General features: G+C 36.0%; 1 protein-coding gene and 1 pseudogene across 5 annotated transcripts in view; one reads left to right on the top strand and one right to left on the bottom strand.

The window, feature by feature from the left end:
* Positions 1-22,999, bottom strand: part of ZNF451 (zinc finger protein 451) — a 91,501-nt gene that overhangs the window by 20,730 nt on the left and 47,772 nt on the right. For 2 of the 5 annotated variants that reach the window (XM_036024291.1, XM_028510261.2), the window contains exons 10-14: positions 20,299-21,905; positions 17,551-17,691; positions 16,405-16,535; positions 15,281-15,467; positions 3,699-3,764 (exon numbers count right to left, since the gene is read on the bottom strand). In XM_036024291.1, the coding sequence (XP_035880184.1) occupies positions 3,699-3,764; positions 15,281-15,467; positions 16,405-16,535; positions 17,551-17,691; positions 20,299-21,905 (2,132 nt within the window). The remainder of the gene's footprint in view (positions 1-3,698; positions 3,765-15,280; positions 15,468-16,404; positions 16,536-17,550; positions 17,692-20,298; positions 21,906-22,999) is intronic. The other 3 variants (XM_036024294.1, XM_036024293.1, XM_036024292.1) reach the window with 2 other exon arrangements.
* Positions 4,708-5,890, top strand: LOC114494048 (annotated as a pseudogene).

The following is a 22,999-nucleotide window of genomic DNA, read 5'->3' as shown; positions in this document are numbered from 1 at the left end:
TTTTGTGGCTGTGAATCTGAAAGCAAGTAACTAAAATACTTAATATTTACAACAGTGATTTACAACTGGTGTGCCACAAGAATTTTTAAAACACACAATACCTGGCTCTTTAGTCAGGGCCACTGACCTCTTTTCCCTTAGACTGTCAGATAAAAAAGAAATGACAACAGGCAACACAACAATCACCATTTGATGTGAATGAATCAAAATTACACCTATTTTTTTTGTCAGATCAGCAAAAAATATGTTTTTTGTGTACCACAGAATTTTAGTAATTACTTTCTGTGTGCCATGAGATAAAAAAGGTTAAATCTCTAGTTTTAGAGGACTAAGTTTTTATGTAAAATGAAGAGAATGTTCTGGCTTTCACAAGTTGTTAAGATTAAAAGCAGTTCATAAACATTAACTGAATTAAAAAATGAATACGCTAGCCCTGGCTGGTGTAGCTCAGTGGATTGAGCGCGGGCTGGGAACCAAAGTGTCCCAGGTTCGATTCCCAGCCAGGGTACATTCCTGGGTTGCAGGCCAGAACCCCCAGCAACTGCACATTGATGTCTGTCTGTCTGTCTGTCTGTCTGTCTGTCTCTCCCCCTTCCCTCTCTAAAAATAAATAAATAAAATCTTAAAAAAAAAAAAAAAGAATTCAGTAGGAAAGAAAATGTTTCAAAAAAAAAATGAATACACTAGTCTTTTATCCTTTCTTTGGCTTTTAAACTGGCCACAATATGGACTTTCACTGCTGTTACATTATAATATTAATAATTATATTGATAACTGCCATTAACCAAAGGAATTCTAAGATAAATTGCTGACATTTACAGAAAGATGGTTTTGCATTGGCAACCATCCACAAAAAGCTGGCCTCTTTCCTTTTTAGAGATTTGAGTCAGAACACCTCTGTTTAGTAGGTATATCTACACAGAGCAGACCTCAGATGCAGGTTAACAGTGGGTAACGGTGATAATAATGATCAAAAGTCACAATAACTGCAGCAGCGACCAATACCTTGTGCCAGGTTACTCTAGTACAATAGGTATACCAGTATTTCCATTTTTAAAATGAGAAAACTAACATACAGTGAATTGACTTGCCCAATATTGCAATACATAACTTATAAGTGGAAGAACTAAGTTTCAACCCAGGCAGTCCAAACCCCAAGTCTTTACTCTTTACCACAACACTATTTGGCCTCTATTTCCCATCTGGTACACAAAATAGCTCATGAAGGATCTTTATGATTAGCTTGGATAGTCGAAGACTAATGGTCTACAGACAGCAACAAAGGATATGACAAATCATGGCAGGGGGCAGATGAGGGGAGGGGAGATGGGGATGATAAGGAAATTTACCTTTCCTCAAGGCAAAAAGAAACATGCAAATTTATCCTGACTTCTACCACCATTTGTCAGGCATTTATGGTGTTGTGTTGGGAAGGGTAGGAAGAGAAACGTGGGAAGTCACATAAACTCTTTTTAAGGTTTGCTATCAAGTCTAGACCAGATACCACTTTGCTTTCATGGTACTGGGTCAACAAAATCACTAATCAAATGGCCTGTGTCTTAATTTCCCTTATCCAATTACAGAGAGATGGGTCATGGTAGCTCTAACATGTTTTAAGTTTGTTATAGGCTCATTCCTTCAATAACCAATCATTTACTGCCAAACTCTGTAAGACTCTGTTAAAGAAAATAAAACATGATCCTACCCTCTGAGGAGCTCATAATTCAACGGAGATGAGAGACACAGGCAGAAATTTTTTTCTGTACTATACCATTTGGTATGGTACAGAGGGATCCTAGGAGGTAGGAATTAGCTCTCTGTAAAGATGGAAAATCTAGAAGAGACATTGACCACACAAAATTGCCTGTAGAAATGACAATTATGTATGATTCAAACTAAGAGATGATATTTATGTTAGTTCTTGCTGGGCAAAAAGAAGGGGGGAAAGGAAGGGTATTAGAGGAAAATGCCAGATTCCTTAACTTTCATGGAACACTGTGTGCATCTCACTTTTACTACATATATTATCAGGAAATCAGGAAATAAAAGACAACACACACATAACAACATCCTTTGATTTTTCTTGGAGTTAAAGCATTATGTCCATACCTTATATGACAACTACTTTAAAGTACCTTCTCTTTCACCCTTTAACAGTAATCCTTTTTGTGAACTAAAGAATCACAAAATATAAAACCTCTCCAAACCCCCAAACCATAAAATTCATTACATAAGATAATAAAATGCTAGAAACTCTGATACACATTCAGTATATACATCTCAGATTTTTGAGCTAGCTAGGAGCCCAGAAAACTGTGAAGTCTTCCCAAGTGTGGTTATTTAGAAGTTATAATTTTGTCTGGCATTTTCCATAGGATTAGTCATGGGTGGCAAATAAAGGTTGCAAAGCCTGAACTACTTAGATGCCCAACGGTGTTTATCTCTTAGCGGCCTTAATAAACAACTTAGCTGGCAGTTTTTGTTTAAAACTCATAAAAGTTCATTTGTTTAATTTATTATTATGTGGCTGCTAAGCACTGAGCTGGACCTTGCAAGACCATGCTGCTGAAAACAACTGGTCAAAAAGCTTGCTTCCCATTGGGCTGCAGATTTACTGCGACCTTTGTTTAACCAGTGAATTCTGGCTAGAAGAGAGAAAGATGAGTGTTTTCTACTTTATTGAATGGATGAATCAATTCCCCTGCAGACTCAACTTCCCAAATCCCTAATGATATAAAGTTCTAGTATGCTCTTAGCCAAACTAATTTTTTCATGTCAGAGACCAAGCAAACACACACAAAACGAACTAGTCAAACCATTCTGTCTGTGCATGTTTGGCCACCTTTCCCTCCTCACTTTCTGTTCCCCGCATTCTCACTCCTAACTGTTGTCCTCCATGTCACAGAGGCCAATGTTAACGTTTCATCCTCTTCAGTGAAGCTTCAAGTGTTTTCTAAAATCAGTTGCTTCATTTTTTCCCATGCTTATTTAAAGGCAACATTTTATGGAAAAACCAAAGCACAAAAATGGGACTACAACACAACCAAATAGTGGTCTAGTCAGTAAATTATTTGCTGTAAAGTACACAAAAAGTTCTCTTTAACCTATGGAAGGAAATAAGTAAATTTTCCTTTGAAGAAAGGGGAAAAATTTTAATTTGTAGAAACAGCCCATTAATATTTAGATATAACTGACTGCTCTCATATTTCTTCTGTATAACTTTTAATATTCTTAATTTAATACTCCTCAAAATAAGTACAAACTAAAAAATTGAAATATACTCCTAGCCCAGGGGTTAGCAAAGTTTTTGTGCAAAGGGTCACAAAAGAATTATTTTAGGCTTGGAGGGGTTAATTATACTGTTTGTGTACCAGCTACTCAACCTTGCTCTTGTAATGTAAAAGCAACAATATAGTCAATACTCAAACAAGAGTTTGAGTTCTAACAAAACCTATTTTACAAAATCAGGTAGTGGCCTGGATTTGGTCCAAGGGCCATAACTGACTGATTCTTGTTCTAGCCTCCTAATTTGGTATTATCACTAAATCACCTTACATGCAAACTATCATTTGAACAAGTTAACAACTATTTTTTACCCGAGGGGTAGGAGGACGTACAGGAGATGAACAGGTGAAAGGGGAAAAAAGCATGCAAGATACAGTCAAGTAGGGAAAGGTTTAATTATTACATTAGGTTACCTTCTTTGGATCTGAATTCTTCTGTTGGAGTACTTTTTATGCCCAGGTTGTCATCACTGTCACATTCTGTGAAGCAGAAAAAATAAATGGAAATGTACTTATGAAGAGGTTATTGTGCCATAATTTATGTATTCTCAAAGAACATCATCAATGACTTCTCCTGTACCAAAGCTTAATAATTACAATTCATTAGCAGTATACCACTTTCCCTTTAGGGTTGTATGTTTCACTTTTTTAAAAACATTATCAAATTATATTACTTAAATCAAGAATAAATAAAGAATAAACTAATGAAGTAGGCAGTTCAATTTTAATTCTATATTCAAAAATATTATTTGAAAGTTCTTTTAACATAACTGTTGAGGATGAGGAAATAGAAAATTCCAGTATTTAAGAAACCTAAACTTTAAAAAGCTAGTATGTTTACTTGGAGCTGGCAAATAAACTCCAAAGTTTCACTTGCATAAAACCACCTTAAAATTTTGGTGCTAGATAAAACTCTCCTGTATCTTGAAAATCATATGCATTCATTTCTATAGACAGCACAGGATTTTCTGAACAATGCCTCTGCATGGCATTTATCTGATGTCTTATATGCTTTCATAATGAGGCCTAAGCCTTTATAAAAACAACATGACTGACCAAATATTGCAAAAGTCACTTAAAATCTGAACCATGGTTTATCAATGACCTAATATTTGGCTTTCTGGCTTATTATTTTATCTTATTTATTTAAAAAAAGATTTATGTATTATTTATTTTGAGAGAGAGGAGGGAGGGAGGGAGAGAGGGAGAGAAACACCAAGTGTGGTTGCCTCTCATGCACCCTCTACTGGGACCTGGCCTGCAACCCAGGCATGTGCCCTGACTGGGAATCAAACTGGTGACCCTTAGGTTCTCAGGCCAGCACTCAATCCACTGAGCCACACCAGCCAGGATCTGGCTTATTACTTTAACTACAATTATATTACACACACACACAAGGTGGGGCAAAAGTAGATTTACAGTTATGAGTATTTAAACAGACTTCATTCTGTTATTTATTACTGTATTATTTTCCATACAAACTGTAAACCTATTTTTGCTCCACCCTGTATATAGTTCAGAGTGACTGTACAAGGTTTAAGTAACGAAATAAAGGTCAAATGGACGTATTTGCATCTCTGGAAATATGTTAAAACATAAAATACATATTTAAAAATTAAAGATTTATAACTTTTATAAAAATCACTATATATCCCTCACATTGCTTTGCAGCAAAAATTTGTTCTTACAAATTTTTTTTTTGCCATTCCAGCAAAAATACTATCGCTTTTTCTACACTGTTATATACATCTGCTACTTCAAATATTTCAAGCAAAGTTTTAGGAAAATAAAACATTATAGTTACAATTTGAAGAACAAATTAAGTCTTAAAACATTAGGTACAGAGATAAAATACCCAAGCTTTCTGTTATTATAATTCGAAGTCAAGGCCAAAAGAAGCATGTCTTAACTGGCATAAACAATTCATTACTGACAGCCACTGCAGTACACTGAGCTCCACAGAAACAGCATGTCGGGGCAACTGTGAGCCGGACCCACACTGGGCAATTTTGTGTTCACTGAGGAAAAATGAGTAGATGCAGGCAAAGAAGATCCTATGAAACTGAGAGGGAAAATATCATCACAGGCTTTCTCTGTGCAAACTTGCTGGGAGAAGCACACAAAGAAGCACCCAGATGCTTAAGTCTGCTTCTTAGTTCTCTATCAAGTGCTCAGAGAGGTGGAAGACCATGTCTGCTAAAGAGAACTGAAGACACAGCAAAGGCAGACAAGGTCCGTTATGAAAGAGAAATGAAAGCTTATATCCCTTCTTAAAGGGAAACCAAAAGGTTCAAGGATCCCAATGCACCCAAGAGGCCTCCTTCAGCCTTTTCTTGTTTTATCGCCCAAAAATCAAGGGACAGCCTCCCAGCCTCCCTTATCCAATGGATAATTGGTGATGCTGCAAAGAAGCTGGGAGAGATGTGGAGTAACACTGCTGCAGATGACAGGCAGCCTGGTGAAAAGATGGGGGCTAAGCTAGAAGAGAAATATGGAGACTGCTGCACATCAAGCTAAAAGAAAGCCTGATGCAGCACAGAAGGAAGCAGTCAAAGCTGAAAAAAGCAAAAAAAGGAGAGGTGGAAGACGAAGGTGAAGAGGAGTAAAATGAAGATGTTGATAAATAAGCTGGTTGTAGTGCAGTTTTTTTCTTGTCTCTAAAGCATTTCATCCTCCTTTATACAACTCACTCCGTTTAAAGAAAAAAACTGAAATGTAAGGCTGTGTACGATTTGTCTTTACACTGTACAGTGTCTTTTTTATAGTTAACATACTACCAAATGTGTCTTTAGAGAGGCCGGTCCTGGTGTTATTTTCAATAGCCACTACCCTTGTCTGGCATGGCGTGGGGGCTGTAAATTGGCCCGGACATTTAGAGCCAGTTCTTGTTAGTGCACAGCACAAATTAGTTATATATGGGAATGGCAGCTTTATCATCTTCAGCTGTCTGATGCAGTTTATGTGAAATAATTGTTCTGTTAACTGAATACCACTCTGTAATTGTAAAAAAAAAAAAAAAGTTGCAGCTGTTTCGTTGACATTATGAATGCCCTAAGTAAATACAGTTTATTGAAATATTCATCATTGCCTACAAGACCTAAGGCAAAACTGTAGGTTTGAATTATGAGGATTAACTTGACACTAGGGCTCAAAAATTAAAAATGGTTTCCTTTGCCTCAATCAGTTCTACCGGTAGCACAGAATTATTTCATATTTTTAGTGCTTTGCACAGAATTATAACATATACATTTTGGGGGTGGTGTCTACCTACAACCTACAATTTTATTAACAGGCTGAGGAAACAACAGGGAGGTAAACTTTTAGAATGAAGTCCAACCATTATTTCATATGATGCCTATTCCAGAGCTTCTGCTGCTTCAATCATCCATACTTTCACAGCATGGGTGGACTTTTACGTTCAGATTTTAAGAAGGCTTTTAAAATCTATGTAATTGTTATGATTCTATAGATGCTAACTATGCTTAATACCTATACCCCATACATTCCCAAAGACACAAACAAAATAGATACAAAAATGTTCTAGGCCCATAAACCAGATAGTCCAAGGAGAGTGTTCAGATTCAAAAATTATCTTGAAGCATAGAGAAATGCATCAACTTGAATTCACTAATACATAACAGCTTAGGCTCAAGTTCATTCTTGCATTACCTAAGAAAAAGTATTCTAGATAAGTTAATACTTTGCATAAAACCATAAAGAAGATGTTTAAGAACTAGAAACTATTGAATATATAAAAATGTCTTTAAAATCTTAGCTTCTGGTCAACATAGCAATGTAGGTAGATGTGGCTTGCCTCATCACACAACCACATCAAAATTACAACTAAAATGCCCAACAATCATCACTCGGGAATGTCAGAAATCAAGTTGAATGGAAGTCTGACAACTATGGAATTGAAGAACCCACATCCATCCACACTGGTAGAAGGGGCGTGGAGGTGGAACGTGATGGCCCCACACCCACGTGGATAAAAATTCTGGAGGGATATCTCAGGAGCAAGGAGTCTCAGACCCACACCAGGCCCCCCAGTTCAGGATTCCAGTGTCAGAAAGGTAAGTCCCTACAGCTTGGGGCTGGGAAAACCAGTGGGGACTGAGTAGGTAGAAGAGGCTGCTGGAGCCCCAGTTACTCTTGGGGAACCCACACATGGACTCACCTACTCAGACTAGCTCCCTCTGAGCTACAGCACCACGGTGGCAGCTTGAAGGGCACCAGTGGTATACAGGGATAGACTAAAGTGTCAGGAATTGGGGTGAGCAGAGGCCACTGTCCTTTTGCTGAGCCCTCCCCTCAACAGAGCTGGTAGGCTAATGCCATATCTGAGATTCCATCAACCTGGCTAACACTGTTACTCACCTTGAAGATACAAAAAGGCTCTACCCTACCCAACTTACGGGCCCATCCAAAGTTTTCCACTAAGAATGACTCCACTTGGCTCTTAAATCCTATCAAATAAGCAACAGTTGGCTTCAGTGAGCCCTAGCAGCAGCTAGATTAGAGTCACAGCTTGGCTTTATCTGAGAATCTCCAAGCCCAGCACAAGTAGGGGCCATCAGGCTGCCAAAACGAGGAGACAAAGAAACATGGCCCAAATGAAAGAGCCGATTAAAATTCCAGGGAAAGAGCTCAATGAAATGGAGATAATCAATCTATCAGATGCAGAATACTAAACACTGGTTACAAGGATGCTCAAAGAACTTAGTGAGGACCTCAACAGCATAAAAAGATCCAGGCAGAAACGAAGGATACACTAATTGAAACAAAGAACAATTTACAGGGAAACAACAGTAGAATGGATGAAGCTGAGACTCAGATAAATGATTTGGAACATAAGGAAGCAAAAAACAACTATGCAGAGCAACAAGAAGAAAAAATAATCCAAAAAAAATGAGGATAGTATAAGCAGCCTCTGGGACAATTGTAAAAGGTCCGACCAACATTTACCTCATAGAGGCACTAGAAGAGAAAGCAAGAAATTGGAAATCTATCTGAAAAAATAGTGAAAGAAAAATTCTCTGATTTGGCGGAGACAGACAAGCAAATCCAGGAAGCACAGAGGGTCCCAATTTTATGGATGCAAAGAGGTCCACACATCATAATTTAAATGCCAAAGGTTAAAGATGAAGTGAGATGCTTAAAAGCAAGAGAAAAGTTTGTTACCAGAAGGTTGCCATACAGGAAGGGGGACAGGGAGAATGGGTAAAGAAGTGAGGGGATTAAGAAGTACAAACAAGGGTGGGGGGGGAGAAAAAAAAAAAAAAAGAAGTACAAACAGGTAGTTCCAGAATAGCCATGGTGATGTACAGTACAGGAAATAGAGCAAAGAACTTACACACATGACCCATGGACATGAACAATGGTGTAGAGATTGCCTGAGGGAGTGGGGTTTACTTTGTAGAGGGGGGGAAAGTGGGAAACATCAGAAGTGTAATAGCATAATCAATAAAATATAATTAAAAAAATAAAAAAGAGGTAAAAAAAATCTTGTTGATTACATTAATCAAGATATTGTTTTCAGCTAAGCTACCAGATATGGCTCAGTTCTATTATATAAAAAGCTCATTAAAAGCACACAAAATTTTTTATATAAGCAATGGTCATCACCAATGAAATAGTGAAAAACTGTAATTCAAATTCAATCAAGAAGTTTGACTGAGGAAGGTGCAATAATTTAATTCAACACTTTGCAAAGTAAAACAAATAAAAAACCTTTAAAATGTATGGTCAGTGTATTCTAAACAAGAAGCATAGTCATTTAATCTTACGGAGGGTATATTATAAGCAGGGTAGCAACATCATACAAGGTAAATGAAAAACAGTGCTTACATGGTTTCTATAACTCAGCATGTACTCGTCACATGTAGATTGCGTTTCTACAGTCACAAGAAAAGAAAATGGGGCTTAACCGTTTAATTATGAGACAAAAGATCCAAGGGACCTTACAATGCTGATCACTTTCCCTGGCTATGTCTGACGAATAATCAGTATACTTTTTTAAGTACCAGAACCCACAATCAAATATTTTATCTTCTGGGGAAAAAAAAAAAAAGATTCACATTTCCCTGAATGTTACTCTTTAAAAAATCTCTCATATTTGATATCTTTATCAAACTGATTCTGCAAATGTTAGAATGCAGCAGAGCAACTTTCATCTTCATTCTTCAAGGATATGTTGAAACAATTAATTCATCCTGGTTTCTCTCTACATCATAAAATCAGGTATTTCATTAGTGATACTGAGGAAGAGAAAAACACATGTGGTCACACGGAGCTTACTTTTAACTTTTCTGGACCTCTGCTTCCTCATCTACAAAATGGGGTTGGGTCACCTAACACACACTAACTCATAGGATCACAAAGAGGATTAAATAACATGTGGAAGAAGTTATTTAAACATCTCCAAATGCTACAAATATAAAGAGCAGCTAGTCTGGTGGCTGGCACATAGTAAGTCCTGAATAAAGGTTAGTTCCCTTTCTCTGCTCTCAAACATTTGCCCTGGCCGGTGCGGCTCAGTTGGTTGGCGAGTCATCCTGTATACTGAAAAGTGCAGGTCCAATTCCCCGTCAGGGCACATGCCTAAGTTGCAGGCTTGGTTTTGTTGGGTCACATATGGGAGGCAACCAATCGAAGTTTGTCTCTCAGGTCAATGTTTCGCTCCCTGATGCCACCCCACTCTCTAAAAGCAATGAAAAAATGTCCTCCACTGAGGATTAAAGATAAATAAAATAAAGCATTTATTTGAAAAGCTATATTTACATCTTGGAAACATGAGGCTGGGGTTAAACATAAACATAATTGTGAATAAAATGTAAAAAGTCTATATGGCTGGCTTATTTCACTTAGCATAATATTCTCCAGTAAGCCAGATGGTGAAACACAAATACCCTATGATCTCACCTGGAAGAGGCATCTAATGAACAAAATGAACTAATGAACAAAATGGAACCAGAGACATAAAAATGAGAAACAAACTGACAGTGACCAGAGGGGTGTTGGGAGGGGGATAACGGTGGAAAGAAGGAGAAAGGTCTAGTTAAAGAGCATATACAAATGACCCACAGACGTGGATGACAGTGTGGGAATTGACTGTGGGAGTGGGGGGTGGGCTGAACAGAGGAGGGCAAAGGGGAAAAAATTGGAACTGTAATAGAATAACAATAAAAAAATCTTTTAAAAAATTTCAAAAAAAAAAAAAAAAAAAAAAGAGTGAAAGGTCTAGAAGAAGAGCATCTCCCTGGCTTCTCTGATTAGGATTACCATTTTTAAAGGATCCATATGTCTTTGGCAAGTTATAAAGTGAAGACAAGTGTGTTATAAAATAGAATTAATGTAGGATAAGGAGGCCAAGGGTGTCAACTAAGAGGTAAAGATCTCTAAATATCTGTAGGAAGATATAAATATTTTCATATATTATAGCTCTAATAAAAAGGTTGGTGCTAAAACCCTGATGCTTAGGAGGAGAGAGAATTTATAGGGCAAAAACCATGGCACATTTAAATCTTAAAATTAGTGTAAAGGCTCCCCCTACTACAAAGAATAATTGATCTACCTTAACTAACCTGTCAGAGATCTAAAAAAGTATCAGTATCAAAGCTATTGTATTTACCTACCTGTCCCCTTCCTACCAAGCAAAAGAGTGGCACGTTATGGCCAAATGACTGGACAACCAAATGTGAAACAGCAACTCTGAATATCTCTATTTTTACTGAGATAATTACCTCCTGAAAAAACTTTCAATTAACTGAAAAATTAGCAAAAATTAAATTCTCAAAATATAAAATAGTATAAGTCACTGATTCTCCTGACACTATTCAACAGATTCTGTTTATATAGGAAGCTCCAGTCTAACAAGATCACATTCTGGTCCTAATGACGAAAAATCTCTGAAAAGTTAGAAAACAGTAATAAAGGGTTCAGATTTATATCATTTGTCTATACTAATTTTAAAAGCCTGAAAAAATTGCCAGATTCCTTATAAAGTAATGATAAATATGGGAGAGCTTCTATTTTATGTTATTTATATTATGAACTTTTGTCATATCCTAAAGATAAGAGTTTTATGGGTTGGCTGGTTGGTAACTGGGAGCCTTGAGACCACAAATCCCCTGAAACTGTACCTGATATTGTGTATACATGTTCATTTTTAGGGAAAGAGGCAAAGAAAGCTTTGGTCAGATTCTCAAAAGGTCCACTGACTCCTCCCAGAAAACCACAGTGTTTTAAGAAACTGTCCAGTTGTCACACTTGAAGATAGGAACACTATGCTAAGAAGCTATCCTGGCATTCTTGTGGTGACCTAAATTACCCTAAAAGGCCCAACAACAGTTATAGTATTTGTGGAGATTGAGAGATCTTCTAAGTCTCAATACATATTAAATACCATTCCTTAACAGAAACTATGAGTCTACCATTCACAAAGCCATTTGTTAGGAGTTATGTTAAAGTTATCCAAGAAAGTGATTGCTCTCTGATTTTCTTACTATAGAAGGACCCCCTTATCTATGGTTTCACTTTCTGTGGTTTCAGTTACATGTGGTCAAAAATATTAAATGAAAAATCCCAGAAATAAACAATTCTTAGGTTTTAAATTGTGCGCTATTCTGAGTACCATGGTGTAATCTCATGCCATCCAGTTCCACATCCACCCAGGCAGGACACGAGTCACCCCTTTGTCCAGTGTCTATGCTGTCTAGTTGACCCTCAAGCAATACTGGCTTGAACTGCACAGATCAACTTATAGGTGAATGCTTTCAACTGACCTGCATAAATCAAACCCACACTGTTCAAGGGTCAACTCTATGGTTGGGAATCTAATATATTCAGAGGGCTGACTGAAGTTACACAGATTTTCAACTGTAGGGGGTAAGCAGCCCTAACCCTGTGTTGTGCAAAGGTCAACTGCATAGGCTACCTGCCTGTTAGTCACTTAGTCTTAGTGTCTTAGTCATCAGATTAACTGTCATGGTATCTCACAGTACTTGTGTTCAAGTACTCCTTATTTTAGTTAATAATGGTCCCAAAGCTCAAGACTAGTGATGGTGGCAATTTGGATACGCCAGAGGAGTCATAAAGTGCTTCCTTTAAGTGAAAAGGTATGTATGTATCTATAGAAAAAAACATAGTATATAGGGTTTCAGTACTTACTATCTGCAGTTTCAGGCATCCACTGGCAGTCTTTGAATGTAACCCCCACAGATGGGGGGGAACTATTGTATAGTGTTCACTACCAGACAATTTAATGCCTTTAAGTCGTCCATGAAGAAAAAAATTTTGTCTTCAATCAGATAACTGAATCTAAACATACTACAATTCAGCATAACTTAAACTTTTTAATTTTAGAATTACAAAAACATCTTTAAATCTAAATCAAAGTAAAATACTATGACTTAAGGACTCTATACTTCTTTGGCCACTTAATAATTTTCATTACTTTTAAAATGTAATGGTCACAGCACATAAAAAGATGCTCAGCATCACTAATCATTAAGAAAACACAGCTTAAAACTACAAGGAGATACCATTTCACACCCCTTGGAATTACTACTATTAAACGCAAACAAAAAAAACAGAAGATCACAGGTATTAGCAAGTTTGTGCAATGTTGGTGGGAATATAAATAAAACAGTACTGTCCCTATGGCAACCAGTATGGCGGTTTCTAAAAAAATTGAAAATAGAATTACCATATAATCCAGAAATTCCATTTCTAGGTGTATAATCAAAAGAATTGAAGGCAGGTTCTCGAAGAGATATTTGTACACCAATGCTCACAGCAACCCTGCTCATTTCACAGTGGCTAAAATATGGATACAATTAAAGTATCCATCAGTTAATAAATGGGTAAGCAAATGGAGTATATTCATCAAATAGAGTATTATTCAGCCTTAAAAAGGAAGGAAATTCTGACATATGCTATATCATGGATGAAACCTGAGGACACTGTGCTAAGTGAAATAAGCCAGTCACATAAAGACAAGTGTATTACATCACTTACATGAAATACTAATAGTCAAAATCATAGAAAGTACAGTGGTAGCTGCCAGGGGCTGGAGAGGGATAGGAGAGTTAAGGTATAATGGGTACAGAGTGTGTTTTGCAAGATGAGAAGAGTCTGAGGATGGATATTGGTGATGGCTGTACAACAACGTAAATGTAGTTAACACCACTACACTACACACTTCAGAATGGTTAAGAAGGTAAATCTTACATTATGTGTATTTTACTACAATAAAAAAATGAAAAAAAACACACAAAAAATCTAGCAGTTAGGATTCACATTTTTTTACAGTACTGCTACTAAAAAGAGCTGCTATCTATCAAGCACATACAGTGCTTTATACATATGACTAATTCTTACAACCTTATACATATGAAAAGTGAGACTCAGAAAAAGTTGCATGACTTGCCTGAAATCACACAGCTAGGAAGCAGCAAAGTTAGCACTGAAACCAAAGCCCATGCCATTCTCTACGTATTGCACGATCTCTGCATTTCACAAAAATACAGAATAAAGTACACATGTGCCCCCAAAGGATAGTAAGTATGAAAGAGCACTCATTATGAAATGATTTTTAAAAAATCCCTATAGCCTAAGAGGCATTCAGAAGGGCACAATCAGCATATAACAATAACCCGTATCTTACCTCCAATCCTAATATACCCATGCAGACCTACTCTACTGCAACTCTCATTCCAAATAAAGTTGAAATAAGGGCAAATCCATAACAGGTTTCACATTCTAAATTGCAAAAGAAATACTCCCAAAAGCATCAGCAAAAGAGATGAAAAAGGTGGTTGGCCCATGTTGTCAAAGGTAAAAATTTAAGTATTTTATAGGATATTAAATAAATGTTAAGGGAAAGAGGAAGGCAAAAGAATGGAAGAAAAAGATTTTTTTTAAAAAGCCAAAAGTTTCAAAAAACGAGCGAATGAAAACAAAAATTTACAGAATAGAAAGATAAAAGTCAATACTAAGCATGACATAAATATGCGAAACAGAGTTGATTTTCTTTTAAAGAGCACAGTTGGGCTCCCATTAATGACTCCCATTAATGACTCCTAAGTTTGTGGAAGTGAATTAATTCACTGTGATGAGTGATATAGTAAAATTCTTCAGAACAGGTTTTCAATCAAAATGTGGCTCCAAAAGTTGAAGGAGAAATAGCTACAAGGTGAGCAGAGTTGGAAAATTTAAAGGCATGCAATAAAAAATGCCAAAAAGTCATCAGTTTTCATTGAGGTCATTCATCAATACCTTTGAATGTTATTCATGGCTGCAAATTTTAGGATATTTAAAAAGTATTTTATTCCCTTCTACCCACATTTATTTCAGAAATTGTGAGAAAAAAATAATCTTTCTGAATCTCTAGAATTACTTTCTTTTTAAAATACTTGTTAGTGAAATTGGACATCAGAACTGTTTCTTTGAACAATCTCAGAAAGGTAGGGAAGAGATTGTAAATTGCAGCCATGGGACAGGAAGTACCTGTCCCTTCCAAGAAACTAAAGATCTTTCAGGACTTCATTTTGTCACTGTCAACCTCTCAAATGGTCTTTTTCTTGGGAGGGGGCAGGTATTGAGATACTATTATTTACTGCTTTCCAGATTCACCTGTAGAACTTTGTTTTCTGAAAAATTAAAGATAAATTTGAAATTTCAGAAACAAAGTGAAGATCTGAATTCTTCACTTTGCAAAATCATACTAACATTATTTCATACCATGAATATGTTATATACATTAATATAGATTTTTCTCTTAGATCAAAAAGGTTCCAGAAAATTATGAATTCATCTTATTCTAAAAAACTAAAGAAGGGAAGTGAGATAAGGAAAAAATAAATAAGATAGAAGTGTCAAAGCATGTAGTTTAGTGAGTAGACAACAGTTCACAAGCGGACAGCAGTTTATTGATTTCTCTCAGCAGTGAAGTCTCCTCCTCTTGGGTGGTTTGCACTGTGACTGCAGCGGCATACCTTTGGTGGTATCAGATATGCTATTTAACAAGGCACACATCATATCTCCCTCTAAGTGGTGAGGGTTTAGTATATGTGCTGGCCTCTGAGTCTTCTTAAATTGATTCTCTAGCTCCAGAAAACCTTGATCTCCTGAGAGGATGGTGAAAGGAATTTGCTTGGGTAGTTGTTCATCTAGACGGCCAGCCTACGTTGGAATAAATAGCATATGTTGATGAAAATCAGCATTGGAGTTTCAAATCAAGTTACATCTATTTCAGAATGAACACATGTAGGAAGGTACATTTAGCTGGCTTCCTAGTTCCCACCAAAGTAAGATCTTCATAAATGATATATACCATATTTAATCAAGTATAAAATGCCATCAATTAAAAGATAAGCTATTTTATGTGTCACTTGAAATATATCACACCTAATCAAGTATAAAATACCATCGATTAAAAGATAAGCTATTTTATGTGTCACTAAGAAAGAAACACAGAAAATAAAGACAAAAGGAGTCCAATAGGAAGCTCTCATCCTAAAGCTGATACGCTATAAATCAATCACAGAAAAGGTAAGCAATGTAATTTGCACACTTATTCTTGGCACTGGATAGGTGAAAAAAGAAATCTCTTGTGATTTAAAACATAAGCATCACTCAACAAGTTTGCAGTGCACATTCATGTTGTTAATTGTGACATATAAACCCTTCAGCAGATGATGTAATTTAAACTTGGTCTCAGGTTGGTTGTTTCTCTAAGGTGGACTGGCAGAGACAGAAGCAAAGGCAAATCCTGTCTGCCCAACAGTGATTGTTAAGGTGCCTCCCAATTCCAAAGATTTAAAAATGTAAAAGTGTCTTAGTACATCTCAAGTAGTGTCATCTCTTGATCATATATTCTGTAAACAGTTGCATTTGCTATGATAGCTAAGAGTCTGCTAGAAGTTAGGGATAAAGCAGTAAATATTTAAGCTCCTGGGCCCCTGCCCTCACAGTAGTCATAAACAGAAACTGATGCAGAAGGTTTTATACAAAAATATAGTGCTGCAGAATGGTCTACAATGTCATTATGATTAAAGTGGGGGGAAAAATACAATGGGTCCTAGATTCACATTAGATCTTGAATAAAACAATGACTCACATGCATACAGATGGCAAAATCGGCAGCATCTTTTCTCTTACTACAACGAGGGTGAAGGAAGAAGCATCCAATCCTATTCAAGTAATTATAGATCTTACAGTTGAGTGGAGGCTTCCAATTGGTGTTTCCTCCTATTATTTTTAGAAAAGACATAAATGATAATCAAACAGGAGAAAAAGAACAGAATGCTAGATACAACTGAAAATTTTACTGAGGAAAAACACTAGAAAAAAATTCTTCTAGAGCGAAAGTACCAGATTAGAATGCAGAAGAAGTTAGTTCTAGTGTGGGTATCACCATCTTGTTGCTTTACAACCTTGGGAAAGTAGACCAACTTCCCTGAATCTGCCTATTCATCTGAAAACTCACAGGGATGTTAAGGAAATCTAAAGTAATGAGTGAAAAATCATTGAATGGTATCATTCTATATGAATGTAAGCATTAGTGGTTTTTTACAAATATGTCATGGTTGTTCAGTGGAGAGACATGACAGACAATCAGCAAAGCTAGACTTAGTGAAAGGTTGGACTGGCTAACTTATCCAGGTCAGTATATTTCTATCTTAAAGTCCAATCCTCCTGTTTAGGTGCGACTTCTTATCAAACATGAAGTATATTAGATGCTCATTACACTAAATGAGCATCTAATAAATTGAAAAAGTCTTTCTGCAAGGTTTGGTCAATGCTTTGTAAACAGATTTAAATAAAGTCACACATTTTTTGAGCAGTAACATAGTAACACAGTTGCCACAACACCCAAGTTCAAAAGCTAACTCTGCTATTTATTAGTTTTATACTTTGGGAAAAATAAACATCTCAGCCTACTTCCTCATATTTTTAAATTGGTAAGCAGGTATTAACACCAAGTATAGTACCTGGCACACTATAGGCATTAAATAAAGGCTTTTTCAATCTGTACTTATATATCCACGAACTTTGCATCACCAAATAGAGCTAACATTTTCTACAGAGATATGCAAAGAGAAAAATATCCTAGCAGAGTAACTATAAGTGCAAAGTGACAACATTCCAATTACGTTCATATGTTCCAATTCACGAAGGTTCAAGAGGCATCCTTTAAAATGAACCATATTCGAAGGAAAAAAACAAAGAGTGGGGTCTCAAATGTTTTCATTATTAACCATACCTTGAAAGCCCCAAATAAATGTTCCTTGGTTAAGATGCCCTGGTAGATGACCAAAAAAGTTTGACCAGTTATCAAAATCTACAAAGACTATATGAGTCATGGTTCGCAGGTAATCCAAATCTGGAAGCTCAACAACTTCATCTAAGAAGAGAGAAACATTAACATGGATTCAGTAAGAATTAGCCAAAAACATTTTAATTTCTCAAGTTTAAAAGACATCAGAGAACTAATAAGCAAAACATTAGTCTTGTATGTTATTTCTATCTAAACCTTTTTGTAAAGTCCAAACCTATACATGATACAGTACTGATTTAAATCAGATAGGAATATTCTAAATATTTCAGAAATATGATTATATATCCTTTCTAAAAATATAGGCCATTGTTCCTCTGTTTTTTAAAATATCACTTATAAAAGAAATTTTAAAAAATTAACATACTAGAACAAGATTTTTAAAATAAGTTTTTTAAAAGATTTTACTTATTTATTTTTAGAGAGAGGAGAATGGAAGGAGAAAGAAAGGGAGAGAAACATCGATGTGTGGTTGGTTGCCTCTCACACGCCCCCTATCGGGGACCTGACCTACAACCCAGGCATAGGCCCTGACTGGGACTTGAACCAGCAACCCTTTGGTTTACAGGCCCGTGCTCAATCCACTGACCTGCACCAGCCAGGGCTAGAAGAACAAGTTTTAAGGCTAACCAAAATCTTGCACCATCATCCATCAAAATAAAATTTCGAGGTTACCTGCTAAGAACATTCTCCCCACCAGAATTTTGTGTGCTTTTCTTAATCTAGACCAATTTATTAGTAGCCCTCTAGCTCTGTGATGAAAAATCTTAGAGAGCAGAAATGAGATAACCTATAACCCTGCTACCACAAAATGATGCATAATAGGTACTGGTGGCACTTCAGTACCTTCACCACAAACATCTTTCTTGGTTCTCTCAGGTTCTTCCATCTTCCACAATTCTGCAACTCTCATTCTTCCTAGCCTACCTTTCTTTCATACTTTTCTACCTTGACAAAGCCTTGAAGTTTCTAGTGATAGCAATACAAGCCTTGAAATGTGAAATTATTTTTAGAATAGCTTTGCTCCATCTAATAGACTCCTTCAAAAATACTACTGCATCTCTCTCCCACTTCCAAGCTACCCATCATCTTATATATTTTCTTTAAATTCTCACTAATTGTAAATTTAGATAATATAATCATCTTCTACTAAATACAGACCACCCCAAATTCCTAAAAAGTAATCAGGCTCCAGGTGTGTGGGCTCAGTGGATTGAGCACTGGCCTGTGAACCAAAAGGTCACTGGTTCAATTCTCCGTCAGGGCACATGCCTGGGTTGTAGGCCAGATCCCCAGTTGGTAGCTTGCAAGAGAGAACCAATCAATGATTGATGCTTCTCTCCTTCTATCTCCCTCCTGTCCCCTCTCTCTAATAATAAATAAATAAATAAATAAATAAATAAATAAAATCTTTTTAAAAAAGTAATCAGGAGAGCAATAGAAAAAAAGCATGAGAAAACAAAATGGCGTGACCCCTGATTTACTTTTTGGAGCATAGTTAAATAGGTTTGTAGTATGTCAGTTAATAATTTCTTAAATAAAACATGCCATGACTAAAGGTGATGCTGAGATTTACATGTGATAGAGACTCAGCTTATAAAAAGTCAGTATTTCATAAAAATATTTTATTAGCCAAAATTTCACCTATCCTCATTGTCTCTACTCTATGTGGTAAAGCTTACCAAAAGGTAATTATTTACAATGAAGGGATTAAACAAAGGAAAAAAAAAACCCCTCATGGACAGAGAGAACAGTATGGTGATTACCAGAGGGAAAGTGGGGTGGGGGAGATTGATAAAGGTAAAGGGAGAATAAATGGTGATGGAAGGAGACTTGACTTAGGGAGGTGAACATAGAATGCAATATACAGATGATATGTTAGAGAATTGTACACCTGAAACCTATATAATTTTATTAACCAATGTCACCCCAATAAATTCAATAAAATTTTTAAAAAGGATATATACTTACATTATACTCTAAACAAAACAAATTGTATTTCCAAACAAAATATAAACATTGCCCTCTTCTAGACTGACTTACTTAATCTTACCATATGCAAGAAGAAAATCCAGAGTAAGTTCAAATAAGGGGACCCTTAACTCATTTCTCTTCCTTGTTTCTTGCTACCACTTGTAATTCTACTTCTAATTCCTACTTTAACTGTAAGTAAAAGATTTGCTTCCAAGAAAATCATAACAAAAATATACAAATCCTAAAGTGACCTTTAAGATTTCTCATACTTATAGAATAAGGCCAAAATAGAAACAAAAAGAACTCTAGTTGATTTATCGTCTTTTGAATGAACCAAAATCTAAATAATAATATGTCCAGGATAACTTTCAAATCTTAATTTCCAAAACACTGTAAATTTCCTTCATCTCACAAAACTCCCATGCCTTTTAAAAAAGAAAATGTTATCTAAAATACATATTATTTAAAGATAACATATACACTTTGTCCCCTTACATTTAGAAAATGGCTGGCTGAATGTAGTAGGAATATAAATCCCTATAAAGCATATGCTACAGTAATTAACTAACATATCATTCTATCATATTTTTTTGCTTTAAATCTGCATCATTATTAGCTTTCACAAAACTGATGGCTATAGTACATATAAGTCTCCACGTTAAAACAGAAATCTGCACAGACATTACAGTTGTAAAGCCATACCTATATTCTGACAACTGGGGTCATTCTCTGCTCCTTTCTCCATGTCTGAATTTTTGGGATAGCTTGATGCTTGTTTCAGTTTTCTCTCTGTACGTGAGCCACTGGCAGCAAACTTGTACGGGCTTGTTTTTTCAAATCCAAAATGAGCTACATTGGGTTTCTGTAAAAAGCAATGTTTTGTATGGAAGTGCTGCTGAGCACTCTCAGGATCATGAAATGTTTTGGTGCAGGTGCCACACTTGATTACATACTGCTGCTGCTGCTCCTCACTCTTTTCTTCTCCATGCACTTGATGGATATGAGTGTTCATGTCAGCAACATTCTGTGCTGTTACTGAACACAAACTGCAGCGAAACCACAATTTACCTTTATCCAGCATGATTTGGAGACATCTACTATAATCTTCCTTTCTGTTGACTTTACAGATGTAACTCTCACGACAGCCACAGGTTAACAGGTTACCAGTCTCTGGTACTGGAAAATCGTTCTCAGTTTTAATGGAAGCTTCAGTTTTTTCTGATACAAACACATAATCTATGCTGTGGTGCTCCTTATAATGACTCAAAAATGCTTCTTCCACATTAAAGGTAAGATCACAAAGCCCACAAAAGTACTTAACCCTTATCTCATTGTTATGCTCATCTTGGCAATGTCGGTATAGTGTTTCTACCTTGTGAAAAGTCTTTTTGCAATGGGCACAGCTATATCTATGAAATTGGTGACTTGCTAAAGACATGCAGTGCTGTTTTACACATTCTTGGGAATCAAACATATCTTCACAGATTCGGCATTGCCATTTACCCCTTGGAGGACTGTTTGATGGTGAATGATCAATAATAGTAATAGTTGAAGGAGGATTCTTAGCAGTCAAATTATTCCCCAGTGCTGTAGAGGATGATGGCACAGTTTCACTTTCTACCTCATCCATCTCATAAAAATATCTGTGACCACTATGAAATTCAGTCACATGTGTCATGATGCTTTCTTTCCTTGTTAACTCCTTTTTGCATGTTCGACACCAGAAGAGAAAGTTATTTAAATGTGCCCCTCCATGAATCCGGCTCATATGTAAACGGATGACCCCTGAATCTTCACACACCTTTCCACAGACCACACATTTATAACACATTGTATTTGCTGAGAAAACATGCTTTTCCACTAAATCTTCACTTGGGAATCGTTGATGGCATTCACAAAACCAGGTTTTAGCAACTGACTTTTCTTTCTGGACACAAAACATACCTTCATGGCTTTTATATTCTAAATTCATCTTCTTCTTTGGAATGGTATTGCAGTCCTGTGAGCTAGATTCTTGAAGAGACATAGTTCTCTTAAGTGATGAAAATTTTGATTGATCTAGCAATAGATTCAAGTCAGAAGGAGGTTTGTTTCCTTCACTGCTGTAGCAATAAAGTAAGACTGACTCTTCCATTGAGTTAATAACTCGAACTTTGTGTCCTAAATTCTGCTTGTGATTTCGGGTACTGGTTTCGTCCAGAAAGACTTGGTTGCAATTTGGACAATAACCTCTTAATATGAATTTCTCTGCAACCTGGGCAATGGTTTTCTCAGCTACAGCTACAGGACCAGCATTCCGACAACGAACTCTAAAGTGGATAAGAAAATAAACTCTTTCATAAGTATTTTCTAAATACAGTATCCCTGCTTTTATTGCAAAAATTATAACATACACATTGTACACACATAAGCACTAAGAGATATTTTTCAATAAAGATGCAAGCTATATAATATTCTATCATCTCAAGGTACAACTATCCTTGTCTCTTTCTATCCTTTATAAAAAAGGGGTAAAACTAGAATCAAGAGATCAAAAAAAAATTTCAGAAAAACTTTAGAAAACTAGAAACAATATCAAATGATACAGGACCTTATCTGACAAGCAAATTATTAACTTCTCTATGATAATTAAATTGTGTGGAGGAATACTACGGTAACATTCTCAATAACCTGTTACCTATTCCTTAAGAACTGATTTACTTTATGTGAGAATTACATCATGTACATAGGTGCTTTTATACTAAAAAATCAACCTCAATTAAAAGACCATATACTATTCCAAAAATAAACTCAAAACAAATCAGCTTCTCTGGGGAAAGGAAAAATGGAACTTTACTTTAGCTGTCTTCCTTTCACTATTTAACTCCAAAGAGAAGAGACCCCCTATCATCCCATCTATTTAATATATTTTAAAAGTGGAAAACTACACAAAGTATGATCTTTAGTTATAGTGGAATTAAATCGGAAACAAGAAATAATAAAAATCTCTAAATATTTGGAAATTATATACCTGAATTTTTAGAGATTAAATGACACCTTTCTAGTAGATCTATGGGTCAGAGAAAATATCAAAAGAGAAAAGGTAAAATATTTTTAACTTGATGAAAATAAAACCAAACTATAAAAATCTGAGGGATTCAGATTGTAACTTTAAATATTTACATAAAAAAAGGTCCAGAGTCAATCTAAACTTCTATCTTAAGAAGCTAGTAAAAGATAAGCAAATGAAACCCAAACTTTAAAAACAGAAATCAACGAAGTGAAAAAATGGGCAAACAACAGAGAATCAATCATCAGTGAAATCAAATGCTGGTTGCTTAAAGATCAACAAAAATTTTTAAGAGACAGATTATAGGAATACATGCAAAAGCTTTTAAAAAGCTGAACTTTTAAAAACAATGAA

Source organism: Phyllostomus discolor, chromosome 4 (genome assembly GCF_004126475.2).
Source record: "Phyllostomus discolor isolate MPI-MPIP mPhyDis1 chromosome 4, mPhyDis1.pri.v3, whole genome shotgun sequence".
Lineage (NCBI taxonomy): Eukaryota > Metazoa > Chordata > Mammalia > Chiroptera > Phyllostomidae > Phyllostomus > Phyllostomus discolor.
This window is presented reverse-complemented; position numbering and strand designations above follow the sequence as displayed.